General features: G+C 34.6%; 1 protein-coding gene across 2 annotated transcripts in view; it reads right to left on the bottom strand.

Moving 5' to 3' along the window:
• DNAJC1 (DnaJ heat shock protein family (Hsp40) member C1) overlaps window positions 1-14,588 on the bottom strand; it is a 198,414-nt gene that overhangs the window by 96,194 nt on the left and 87,632 nt on the right. For both annotated transcript variants that reach the window (XM_088789132.1, XM_019755999.3), the window contains one exon: window positions 12,545-12,635. In XM_088789132.1, the coding sequence (XP_088645258.1) occupies window positions 12,545-12,635 (91 nt within the window). The remainder of the gene's footprint in view (window positions 1-12,544; window positions 12,636-14,588) is intronic.

Genomic DNA, 14,588 nt, shown 5'->3' on the forward strand with positions numbered 1-14,588 from the left:
CAACATGGATGGACGTACAGGATATTATGCTAAGTGAAATAAGTCAGACTGAGAAAGACAAATACCATATGATCTCACTTACATGTGGAATCTAAAGAACAGAATAAATGAACACACAAAACAGAAATAGACTCATAAATACAGAGGACAAACTGATGGTTGCTAGATGGGAAGGGGTTGGGAGATGGGTGACAAAGGTGAGGGATTAGGAAGCACAGATTGGTAGTCACAGAATAGTCACAGGGATGTGCAATACAGTGTGGGGAATACAAGTCAATAATGTTGCAAAAACTATGTATGGTGTCAGATGGGTACTAGACTTACTGGGGGGATCACATTATAAATTATATAAATGCCTAATCACTGTGCTGTACACCTGAAACTAATATTAAATAACACTGAATGTCAACTATAATTTAAAAAAAAATATATATATATATATTCACAGGATGTAAAGTACAGCATAGGGAATTTAGTGAATGGTACTGTAATAGCTATATACGATGTCAGATGGGTAGTAGACTTGCTGGGGTTGGCACTTTGTGAGGTGTGTAAATGTCTAATCATTATGTTGTTTTGTACATCTGAAACTAATAGTAATAAGAACAACAACAACAATAATAAAAAGAATACAGTGCTATGGGAACAGTTCTAGTTGGACAGAATACTACCTTAACTAGAAATATTGTGGAATCTACTACTACATTTTATTTTATATTGCTTCAATACCTTAATACTTCCAGGCTTTTGAGTTGATGACTTAATCCTTAATCCTAATCCCCAATGTAATATTTGCAGTTGGGGTCACTGAGAAAAAAACCCCTGACACCATAACAGGAAATTAGTAAGTTAAATGACGTATGAGTCTAATATAAAGGTATCCATAATCTAACACAGTGTCACCAGGATACCATCTGAGCCCAAATTTTTGTCTTTGTTTGTGAAAACTATTTTTCAGAAAAGAGGAAGAAGCCATATAATTGAGTCCTTATGAATTGTCACATTACTTGGCTTCTTTCAATTTAGTTTGAACAACAAAGTACTGCTAAGATCAACACACATAAGCTAGAAACCATCTCATCAGCACTAATTTTGGCTGATTACAGAGAATCAGTTATAGAAAAGCAGCAAATAAATCTAGTTGTTTGTATTTATTTCTGGGGTGTTTCATCACAATTACAATTGTTTGATGTCTACTTAAATAAGCATGTAAAAGTCACTTTAAAAATATAAAACTTCTATTTCTAGGTAAATGGAGGATGAGGACTTTTCTATAGTCCCCTCACCAAGAAAAACTAAACATCCTAAAAATTATATCTGAAACAAACACAAGAATTTGAATGTTGGAGAGAAAAAGACAGACCAGCTAGGCATGGCAGGACCCAATGTACACCAAGGTGGTGACTTCCCTGGGTTTTCTTTGGGCCTCATGTATCCCAGAAACATTATATATTGATGAAAAAGGTCAATCCACCTAGAAGACATAGTAATCCTAAATGTGAATGTATGCACCAAACAACAGAGTTGCAAAATACATGATGCAAAAAATGATGGAACTACAAAGATAAAGAGGTAAATTCACAATTACTTCAACATCCTCCTCTCAACAATTGATGGGATAGCTAAACAGAAAATCAACAAGGGTATAGAATAACTCAACTATACCAGCAACCAACTAGATCCAATTTATATTGATAGAATACTCCATTCAACAACAGCAGAATACACATTTTTTCAAATGCTCATGAAACATACACTAAGACCATATCTCGGATCATAAAACACACCTCAACTCATTTAAATGAACTGAAATCATGGGCTTTCTGATGAAACTGGAATCAAACTAGAAATCAGTAACAGAAATATAATAGGAAAATACCTCAACACTTGGAAACTAAACAACATATTTCTAAATAATGTATCGAAGAGGAAGTTTCAAGGGAAACAAATGAAAATACGCGTCAAAACATGTGGGACACGACAAAACAGTGCTAAAAGTGAGATTTACAGCACTAAAAGCTCACATCAGCAAAGATGAAAAGCCTCAAGTCAGTAACCGAAGCTTCCAAATCAAGAAACCAACTACAAATAGGATTAAAAGAAGCCCAAAAGAAGGAGAAGGAAGAAAATAATAAAAACAAGAACAGAAATTAATGAAATTGAAAACAAAAGCAATAGAGAAAAATCAATGAAACAAGAAACTGGTTCTTTGAGAAGCTCAATAAAACGGACAAACATCTGAAACAGGAAAAAAAAGTGAGAAAACGAAAGTTATCAATATTAGCATTGAAAACAGGAGAAATCACTATAGGACATGCAGACATCAAAAAGATAATGACTGAACATTAGGAACAACTCTATGCACATAAATTTGACAATTTAGTGGAAGTGCCCAATTGCTCAAAATATAAAAACTACCTCAACTCATTCGTGAAATAGATATATGAGATATTTGAAAAGCCTTATAACTATAAAGGAAATTTAATTTGTAATTTAAAACTCCTGAAAAGTCTAGGCTTAGATGGTTACACTAGCAAATTATACCAAACGTTTAGAAAGTTAATACCAATTCTACAGTTTCTTTCAGAAAATGGAACACTTCCCAATTCATTATGACGCTAGGATTACCCTGATACTGAAATCATACAAAAGACAGTACAAAAAGAGAAAACTATAGACCAATAACTCTCATGAATATAGAAGCGAAAATTCTTAAAATATTAGCAAATAGAACTCAGCAACACATGAAAAGAATTGTACACCATGACCACGTGGTATTACGGCAGGGATGCAAGTCTACTTCAATATTCAAAGTTCAATCCATGTAATCCACCATATTAACAGGACAAAAAAGAAATATCACATGATTATATTAATTGATGCAAAAAAATTAACAAAATTCAATACCCAGTCACGATAAAAAAAAATTCTGAAAACTAAGAATGGAGGGAAACTTCCTCAACTTCATACAGAGCATCTACAAAAAACCAACAGCTAACATCATACTTAATGGTAAAAAACTAAATGGTTTCTCAAGATTTGGAACAAAGGAAGGATGACCTCTCTCCCCACTCTTTCAGAACATAGTTCTGAAAGTTCTGGCTAGCAACGTAAGGCACAAAAAGGAAATAAAATATGTACAAGGAAAAAATAAAACTATCTCTATGGTCATACGACATGATTGTCTCCATAGAAAATCCAAGGAAGCTATATAAAAACTCCTAGAACTAATGAGTAAACCCAACAAGGTTGCAGGACATAAGATCTACATACAAAAGTCAACTGGACTTCCTTGAACATTTGGAAACTGAAATTAAAAACCCAATATCATTTGCAATAACTCATAAAAAAGAAACAGATGCAAATCTAATAAGACAGATACATAATTATATGCTAAAACTATAAAACACTGAAGAAAGAAAAACCAATGATGATATAAATAAATGAAGAGATACTCAACATTGTAAATATGTCAATTCTCTCCAAGTTGATACACAAGTTAACACAATTCCTATCAAAATTGCAGCAAGATTTTATTGCAGATATAAACATGATTATTCTAAAATATATGTGGAAAGGCAAAGGAACTAGAATAGCTAAAACATTCTGAAGAAGAAAGTGTACATACATAATTTTAAGACTTATTGTATAGCGGCAATAATCAAGACTGTCATATTGGCAGAGGGATAGAAATGTAGACCAATGGGACAGAATAGAGAACTTAGAAATAGCCTTTACACGAGTCCCAACTGATTTCTGACAAAAGTGCAAAAGCAATTCAATAGAGGAAGAATAGTCTTTAAAAAAGTAGTGCTGGAAAAATTGGATATCCATAAGCAAAAAAAAAAATAAACCTCATACCTTGTAGAAAAACTAACTCAAAACGGATCATAGATTTAAATTTAGAGAATGTGGTTTAAATGTGGTTTACATTTAAATTTAAATAATTTAAATGTAAAATTATACAAAATTTTAGAAGAAAACATAGGAGAAAATCTTTAGAACCTAGGGCCTTGGTGAAGAATTCTTCAATATAACATCAAAAGCACAATTCATAAAAAATCAACAACAATGAATTGGACTTTATCAGAATTTAAAACTTTTGCTCTGTGAAAGACTATTAAGAAGATGAAAAGACACGCTACAGACTGGGAGAAAATATTTGTAAACCACATATCTGAAAAAGGAATCAAATCTAGAAGAACACATATATAAAGAATTCTTAAAACTCCATATTAAAAAAAAATCCAATTAAAATATTGGCCAAGGGCATGAAGAAAGATTTTACTGAAGAGGATATACAGATGGCAAATAAGCACATGAAAAGATGTTTCAACATCACTATCCATTAGGGAAATGCAAATTAACACCATGATGAAATATTTCTACATACTTATCAGAATAGCTGAAATAAAAAAATAGCGAGACTGTCAAACTCTGGTAAGGATGCAAGGAGACTAACTGATACATTGCTGGTAGTAATATACAATGGTACAGGCACTCTGCAAAAAAATTTTGCAGTTTCTTAAAACTCTAAACATAAACTTATCATACGACCAGCAATTGTACTTCTGGGCATTTATCCTACCAAAAGGAAAACTAGGTTCATATAAAAACATGAAAAATACATATGACTCTTCATAGTGGCCTTATCTGTAACAATCAAAAACTGTAAACAAGCAAAATGTCCTACAATAGGTGAATGGTTAAAATGTGGTACATCCATACCAGAGAATATTATTCATTAATAAAAAGGAACAAACTATTAATACATGGAACAATTCTGGATGGATGTCAAGGGAATTTTGATAAATGAAAAAAGCCAATCACATACTGTATGGTTCTCAAAACCACATTCTCTAAATCCTATAGTTAAAATGACAAAGTCAGAGAAATGAAAAATAGATTAGTAGTTGCTAGATATTAGGAATAATGAGGGAGATGAGAAGACATAGGTGTGACCATAATAGGGTAGTGGGGTCAATTGGGGAGGTGGTTACATAAATACAGGCGTACTAAAATAATGGAGAACGATACACACACTTTGTATCAATGTCAATTTCCTGCTTTTGATACTCCATTATAGCTATATAAGATATAACCAATGGGGGAAACTGAGAGGAGGGTACAAAGGACATCTCTATACGACTTTGCAACTTCCTATAAATCTGTAATTATTTCAAAGTAAAAAGTTAACAAAAAAGCAATAATTCAACAAATGGGACTGGGAAACTAGATACCACATGCACAGTAATGATGCTGGACCCTTACCTAACACTATATACAATGAGTACATACAAAAAATGTACTCAAAATGGAGCAAAGACCTAAGAGTAAGACCTAAAACTATGAAAGTCTTTGAAGAAAATACAGGGCAAAAGCTTCATGACATTGGATTTGGCAGTGATTCCTTTGCTATGACACCAAAGGTACATGTAACAGAGGGAAAAAATAGACAAATTAGACTTCATGAAAATTTAAAAAATCGTGCCTCAAAAGACAATTTCAACAGAGTAAAAAGGCAACACATAGAATGGGAGAAAATATTTGTAAATCATATATCTGATAAGGGATAATATTCAGACTACACAGAGAATTCCTAAAACTCAACAACATAAAACAATCTGATTCAAAATTGGGTGTAGGACTTTAATAGACGTTTATCATTAGGATGGTTACAACTTAAAAAACTCCAAAACAGGTGTTGATGAGGATGTGGAGAAATTGGAACCTTTGTACACTGTTAGCAGGAATGTAAAATGGTACAGCGCTATGGAAAACAGTATAGCAGTTCCTCAAAAGATTAAAAATAGAATTACCATATGACCCAGCAATTCCATTTCTGAGTATGTACCCAAAAGAAACGAAACCAGCAACTCAAAGAAATAACTGTATACCCATGTACATAGCAGAACTATTCACTATAGCTATAAAGTAGAAGCAAACCACCTGTCCATTAAAGATGAATGGATAAACAAAATGTGGTATTTACCATGTTTCCCCGAAAATAAGCCCTAGCCAGATAATCAGCTCTAATGAGTCTTCTGGAGCAAAGATTAATGTGAGACCTGGCATTGTATTACATTTATATTATTAGATATTTATACTTATGTTATATTATGTATTGTATTATACCAGGTCTTACATTATAGTAAAATAAGATCTGGTCTTATATTCTATTATATAAGACCCGGTCTTATATTGTAGTAAAATAAGACCGGGTCTTATATTAATTTTTGCTCCAAAAGATGCATTTGAGCTGATTGTCTGGCTAGGTCTTATTTTCAGGGAAACACAGTACATACAATAGCCTTTAAAAGGAAGGCAATTCTGACATATGCCACAACATGGAGAACCTTGAGGACATTATGCCAAGTGAAACAGAACAGTCACAAAAAAGACAAATACTGTATGATTAGACTTACATGAGATACATAGAGTAGTCAAAATCAGAGACAGAAAGTAAGCAGAATGGTGATTACCTGGGGCTGGGTGGAGGTGAGACTGGGAAGTTATTGTTTAACATGTACAGTTTCAGTTTTGCAGGATGAAAAGAGCTATGGGAGATGGATGGGATAGATGGTGGCACAACATTATGAACATATTAAATACCGTTGAATTCTACACTTGCAAATGGTTAAGATAGTAAATTTTATGTTATGTGTATTTTACCGCAATAGAAAATATTGGGGAAAAAAGCAGTACAGTGGTTGTAGCAATCATGAAAAAAGGGGGGAAAAAATCCTAATATTATATGAATAGGTACTTATGACTTGGGATAAAATTTCCAGTGACAGCATCATAGGTGGATTCAAAGGGACCCTATCTCATTATATATGGAAATAAAGATGATATACTCTGTTAAATAAATAAGCTGTGTTGATCACAAAAAAAGTCGTATTACTGATGACAAAGATCCTCTTGTCAAAAATGTTGAATAGTTTTAATAATTTGCTTTAAGAAGTATGAAGCAGAAACAAGTAATACAGTATTTCTAAATTCATTCATTCAACAAATATTTACTGAGTACCCACCGTGTGCCTGGCACTGTTCTAGGGTGTGAGGTTATAGGTAAAAATAAGACAAAAATATGTAACTGCATGGAGCTTAAAAACTGATATATTATTTCATAGAAAGTATAATACTAAATAGGCACTCAGTTCCAAATTAAGAAGTAAAATTTTAATTGAAATTTAATTGTTGAATCTATAGCCATAAGTGTTTATATATTCAGTTGGATAAAAAGTTTTTGGAATCAATTTAGTGGGAAAACTAAGACTGCATTATATTTAAGCATGCATAGCATTATGATCTGAAATATTGAGGGAACTATGTATTTATATTTGAGCTGTACGATTTTAAAAATGCACATTGCATGGTTATTAGAGCAAAGACTAGGAAATGATACTATTTTAAAGATATTCTTTGCCTGCTTAAACTCTTGGTACTAGGGCTTCTATTAGGTTTTATTACAAATCTGATTCAGAAGATACAGACTTTCTATTTGGTCATGTTTCCAAAGGTACTGGAGCTGGTGACTGGTTATATGCCTTTTCATAAGTTATCTCAGACAGTACTCTCCCATCTAGGAGCACTGTATATTACCACAGGGCAAATGTTCTAACCTCAACTGGGGTTCCCTCTGTCCTGTCTCCTTTGTCTTCTCTACACCAACCCTTAAGTCAACTTACAAATCAGCACTAGCATCTATCTCCTTTCCTCATCAACCTGAGTTTTCTAGAAAACCAGTCTTCCTTTACCTTAGGGAAGGTGAATGTATTCCCATCCTGTTACCCTTAAGAGGCATATTCTGTTGCCCACCTTCTCACTGCCCCCTTGGTACCCCTACTCACTCCATCACTGGGGCATGCAACACACAAATCAATTTAGTAGGAAAGAAACACAAAGAAAAACATAATTAATATCTGAAAGCATTATTTCTGTAGATAAAAAAGTACTTGACAGTAGGATTTTGATTATTTGACTTTGTTTCTGTTCTTCAGTCATATAAGGTACAGAGAAAAAGATAAGGGAAACACTAGGTTTTACTTCCATCCTTCCTTCACCCAGCCTTGTTTACTCAAATTTTAACCTTTACAACCAATTTATTTATAAACTAACTCAAATGCATTTTTTTTTACCATTCATGTATGGAGTATTTCATGATAGTGCTTAGAATTCACAATTTTCCAAATAGATATCATATTTTTTGCATAAAGACTTCCCAGAAGAATATTTATTTTTAAGAAATTACCCTTTTGATTTCCCCCCCTCTAAAATACCCTTTTAATAAGTTCACCACACCCTGCCCAATGTAGTCCTACGGTGGCCCTCAGAGGATACTGCACAATCTCAGCAGTGGAACAGATAGACTTGAGGGCAGATTAGCAATTAGGTCATGAAAAACAGGCAGCATAAAATAGCTATTGCTAATCTGCATAAGATGCATTTACTCAATTAAGCAGATGGAAATGTTATTATGAACTCAGTATTCCAATGATGGTCTTTAAAATTAAGAAGGATAGGGGCAAATGAAATGCACACTGGGGGATTCGGGGCCTTTATGTATTAATTCTAAAGTATACAATGCAGAGCACTGTAATGAAGTTAACAAAATTAATTAAAAGATTCTTTGCATGTAACCATTAGAGACTACATTAAAAAATACATGACAGTTTCTGACACTATTAACAGTAATGTGACTGTACTTTAACATTCTTAATGTTGATATCATCACCTTTTCTAAATATATCTCTGGTATCAGAACATGACTGAGAGAAGTCTTATCACTCAGGGCCTAGTATGAGTATTATTTTTAATATGTTTTCTAGTATTTAGTTTTTTTTCATTTTGAGTTTCAAGAAATGATAAGTTTGTGATGAACTTTCAAACTTTTTAGAAGACTATTACACATTTTTACTGGTACATACAGAGTGTTCAGATTTTAAAATTTGTATTTTTTTTTTTTTAAAGATTTTATTGGGGAAGGGGAACAGGACTTTATTGGGGAACAATGGTCAAATTGTTGTCCTTTCAATCTTAGTTGTGGAGGGTTCTGTTCAGCTTCAAGTTGTTGTTCTTTCAGTCTTAGTTGTGGAGGGCGCAGCTCAGCTCCAGGTCCAGTTGCCGTTGCTAGTTGCAGGGGGCACAGCCCACCATCCCTTGCGGGAGTCGAACCGGCAACCTTGTGGTTGAGAGGACGCACTCCAACCAACTGAGCCATCCGGGAGCTCAGCGGCAGCTCAGCTCAAGGTGCCGTGTTCAATTTTAGTTGCAGGGGGCGCTGCCCACCATCCCTTGCGGGACTCGAGGAATTGAACTGGCAACCTTGTGGTTGAGAGCCCATGCTCCAACCAACAACTGAGCCATCCGGGAGGCAGCTCAGCTCAAGGTGCCATGTTCAATCTTAGTTGCAGGGGGCAGAGCCCACCATCCCTTGCGGGACTCGAGGAATTGAACTGGCAACCTTGTGGTTGAGAGCCCACTGGCCCATGTGGGAATCGAACCGGCAGCCTTCGGAGTTAGGAGCATGGAGCTCTAACCGCCTGAGCCACCGGGCCGGCCCCTGTATTTTTTTATATAATCATTTTTATTAAACAATAACAAAATAGGACAGAATTACTAAACCTGTTTGAAATTTGCTATGAAAATCTTAGGCAGAACAAAAATATTTGAACAATGTTGGAAAAATAGTCACAAACCTCAAAGGAAGTTTTTGTGTTATGATATTTTATGTTTTCAAAGTTGTAGTGTGCATACTTAAGCCATTATGATAAGAGAATTTATATATGCCAAATTATAGCCTATAAGTGGTTTGTTACAAAAACCACATAAAAATAAACTGCGTGTTATAAAATAAATAAGACCTGGGGATGTAATGTACAACATGACTATAGTTAATAATACTGTATAGCATGTTTGAAAGTTGCTAAGAGGATCTTAAAAGTTCTCATCACAAGAAAAAACATTTGTAACTATGTGTTACACCCGGATGCTAACTAGACTTAATGTTATCATGTCACAATATATACATATATTGAATTTATATTGTACACCTGAAACTAATATATTATTATACATCAATTATATCTTTTTTAAAAAAGCATGTCTAGAAAAGCAGTGAAATTAGTGTATTTACACTGCCTCTATAGGTAAATTTTGGGGTGATATTTTCCTCTTTTCTTGTAGTAAGTGTGATTATTTTCCTCCGTGGCTGTCAAGTCTTAAAAGGATCAGAAAATTTTTAAGTAACACTTCTACTTAAAAATAACAATTATATAAAAATTACATTTAGAGTTTCACTTATTCATTGATTTATTCAATTTAATTAAAATAATTTCAACAACTGCTATAACATCAGCTTCTGGTTTCAATCTTAGGTTTAACGTAACAATAATAATCATTTTTCCACCCTTACTCCCCAACAAACACACCAGTCAACCTTAATATGTAAACCTCTATCATCCTAAACTTTTCCCTCTTAACAGAAGTCTCTCAGTTGATTTGAATATTATTTTGTATTTGTAATTATTGAAACTTTTGAATTAAATTCTGTGATCCTTCAATCAGTGCTCTGCACAGGATAGGTGCTCATATGACACTCCTAGTATTGATGACATTACATTAATTCATATATTTATTATTGCGTTTATTGAACATTTACTGTTCAAGGTCACTGTATTCAATGCTGCAGACACAAAGATGAAGCAGCAGCAGTCCTTGTTCTAAAGCTGTCCAGTAACCTGAAGGACTGTGATAAGCAGAAAATGGCCCCTAAGCATGACCACGTTCTAATGCCCAGAAACGGGGAATATTTAACTTTACACAGCAAAATGGAATTTGGAGATGTGATTAAGGCTGAGCACCCTGAGATGGGAAATTATCCTGAATTATCCAAGTTGGCCCAATCTAATCGCGTGGGTCCTGAAACGCAGAGAACCTTTCCCAGTTACAGTCAGACAGAAAGGCGATCATAGACGACAGTCAGACAGATGAAATGTCTAGACAGATGAAACACAGCTGGCTTTGAAGATGGAGGAAGAGGGTCATAATCCAAGAAATGTGGGAAGTCTCTGGAAGCTGGAAAAGGAACACAGCTCGGCTTGGTAAACCCTGATTTCAGCCCAGTGACACCCACATTGGACTTCTGACCCACACAACTGTAAGATAGTAAACTTGCGTTTAAGCCACTTAATTTGTGGCCATTTCTTAGTGCAGCAATAGAAAACTCATACTGGGATCACTTAGTCCAACATGTATTTTTTGACAGATCAGGAAACTAAGATCCTCAAAAGCACACTTTTAGGTAGTGGCAATGTACTTTTGGGTTTGGAGAGAATGTAATTCTTCTCTCTTCTCAAACCATGGTCTGGTGTCAGGGTAAAGGCAGAAAGCGAGGACTTTCGGCATCTGAAGGGAAATAGGTATCACCATTTTTTACGTATTGAATGTGTGAGTTGAATGTCTGGTACACTCATACCACAGTTTCTCTTTTCCAGTTTCATGTGGCTAAATTACTGCCATAAGATACAGGATAGCACTTATTGCATACCCTCAAAAGCACACAAGTTGTTTGTAGAACTATGCATGCTGTGCATGTATATCCATTTATCGGTGTAAACTGACCAGGTATTAATTATCTTTGTACCCAGACTGGTACCATGCACACCATGCACTTCTCCAGGAATCAGGGTAGGTGGAGGGGAATGAAGTCTGAACCAAAAATACTTACACTGGAATGAAAGAATAGAGATTTCACCTTCATGAATTCGGTCAACGACTATTTATTGAGCACCTACTATATGCCAGGGACTCTTTAAGGTACCTGGACCGAAACAGTAGCCCCTTCCCCCTTGAAACTTACATTCTATTGGGGCAACCAGATGGTAAACAAAATCAATAAAGTAATTAATGTTAAGTATTGTAAATGCTCTAAATAAAAATAAAGCAATATAAAGGGACAGAGTCTATATGTGCGGGAAAGATGGAGATAATGGAAAATTAGACAAAAAGACCAGGACTGGGAAAAATGCCTTCTTTAACAATATGTTCAACTTTTCCTAAAATCAGCAAGAATTGTCTTTAGTGCTCAGTGGAAGATTTCAACATACTGATAATTTAGTCACAGTTTTTCATACTATATAACAATAAAACAAATGAAACAAAGACTTCCAAAACAAAAATCACTGATATTTTCAGGTTTCCCACTTACGACTGTAATATAGCAAGTTGGGTGATCAACTGGATAGACTCAGCATTAACATCAATGACAAATACAACATTGGAGTGTTTTAGGACTTTCTAGATTCTGGATGTCTCCTAGACTTGAGCTATCTGCCCCATGTTGATTTTATCTTTCCTTTTGATATGAAACTGTGGATGGTTCAATAATTACTAATATAGCATTTTCTACATATACTATATTAAGTAGAGAGTGGCAAAGAAAGCACAGAAAATTTAATTACTGCTGAATTTAAAAACCCAAGTTTAAATAATCAGTTTTATATACTTTTGTTAACATAGTAAGACAATGTTTAAAACTCACTTTGAAGTGTTTCAAGTTCAGCTCTGGTCAACGCATCTTCCTTTTCCTTCAATCTTGTTTCTTTATATTTAGCATAAAACTGTCCGGCATCCTTAAGAAGAAAGTTACAAAGAAATTAACATAAAAGTTAGTTTGCTTTGATGGTATTTTCCACAAAACTTCATTTTAAAGCAATATATTCTTTAACAAGTAGTATTCCTTTGTGTTTATGTCATCAAATTTTATGAACAGAAGAAACTGAATGAACACTTCTTGGATTTTTCTCTTACAGAACTGATTAAAGCCAGACATTCCTGAGTTTGAATTTAAATAAATTAAATTCTCTCAGCTATGGAAGGGAAGTGTACTCTTCCTGTATTTTTCCATTGTATCCTTTCTCAATAATGTGCTAATAATTGTATCCTTTCCCAATAATGTGCAGAAAAACACACCTGTTTTACTAAATTATTTGTTATAGTAAATTGTATTATTGTACTGACACTACTTTCATATTAGTCCTTTAACTCCAAAAAATTTTCAAAATTATTACATGCAAATCTGATTAGGAAACCTATATAACCATGTAGGTACAAGTAAAAGTTGTTATTCCTCCCCCCACCCACCACACTAAGATATCAGTTCTTATCATGGAGGGCTGAGGACTGAGGACACATACTGCATACAAATACTTAGGTGTCAAGAAACAATGACTGAAGTCTCAAGGAGTGGCCTATCGGTCAAGACTTTAGCAGAGCACTGAAACGACTAGGCCTTTAACAATCACAGACATGGAAATAAACAGGTTGATAGTCTAGGTATATAAAGATCCTGACAATACAAAAAGCAAAAACATCGTTTTCACCACCCCTTGACTCAAACTTCAGGTATTCCATAGCAATACTACTTAGAGCTGCCAGGCCACACTGTGCTATGCTCCCATGTCTTTGTGGATGCTTTGCCCTCTAGCTAACGTATTTTGCCCTCCACCCCGCCATTATTCTGAAAAACACTTATTCATTCTCAAAAACCCTAATCAAGCATCACTTTTGCAAGTCTTCCTTGACAGAGAGTAATTCTCTCCTGTATACTGCTGCTGTATTTAAACACACTCCTATGATTGCTTCTATCATGCAATATTCTCTCCTAGAAAATGAGACATTTGAGATAGGGGTACTTGTACACCCAGAGCACACCATGTGACATAAAGCAGGCACTCAGCTAGTGTTCCTTGAAGTGAACGAGACTGACACATATGAGCAACGTTGTAAAGAAAAAAATGAAAGGGCTTGATGACTGACTGATGTGGAATAAGAAAAGGAGGTATAAAAGATAACTCTAGGATAACACTCCCAAATTGTAAGATTCCTAGAGCCATCTGAGAGGGTTTTATTTCTGCAGGAAACATAGCAACAACAACAATCCTTTGCTCTACCTGGATTCAGATGTAAATACATGAAAGTTTAAACTCTAGAATGAGATTATCTCTTCCATCTATAACTGTCCAAGTCAAAGGTTTCTCCTGGGGTCTGTCTCTTAGGGTTGTATCAAAACTCTTCCACCTGATAATGAATTAGGAAAATAATTGGGTATTTCTAAAAGAATTGAGTCAATATAACAAAAATGTATCTCTTATTCTTGCCATTCCTACTTTTATGTTCCTACTTTATTTCTACCAGAAGAATTCCCATAAGCCTTGGGCCAACTAAACAATGGTAAAATTTGAAGGGGCACAGAACGTCATGCAACCAACTTACTCATCCTCTTGTGCCTATACACATATTTTAAATTTCAACAGGGTTTTGAGTTAAGATTTTACGGCCCTTCAGCATTCCCTGTGCCCCTAACAAAACTCAACCCTGGAGTAGATTATTTTATATTAAATAAATTATAATTATTTAATTATAATTCCTTAAATATAATTCCAGTCATTTAGTCCTTGATGTGATTGAATGAATGAGCATATTAGCTTCTTTCCTGAGAGTAGTTTTTAATTGTAGGGAAAAGAAAAGGTCAGGAAGGCATTGGCTCCTTTAGGGGAGTACGAAAGGTAGCACCATGCAAAAAA

Source organism: Rhinolophus sinicus, chromosome 1 (assembly GCF_057876585.1).
Source record: "Rhinolophus sinicus isolate RSI-liver-muscle chromosome 1, RSI-T2T, whole genome shotgun sequence".
Lineage (NCBI taxonomy): Eukaryota > Metazoa > Chordata > Mammalia > Chiroptera > Rhinolophidae > Rhinolophus > Rhinolophus sinicus.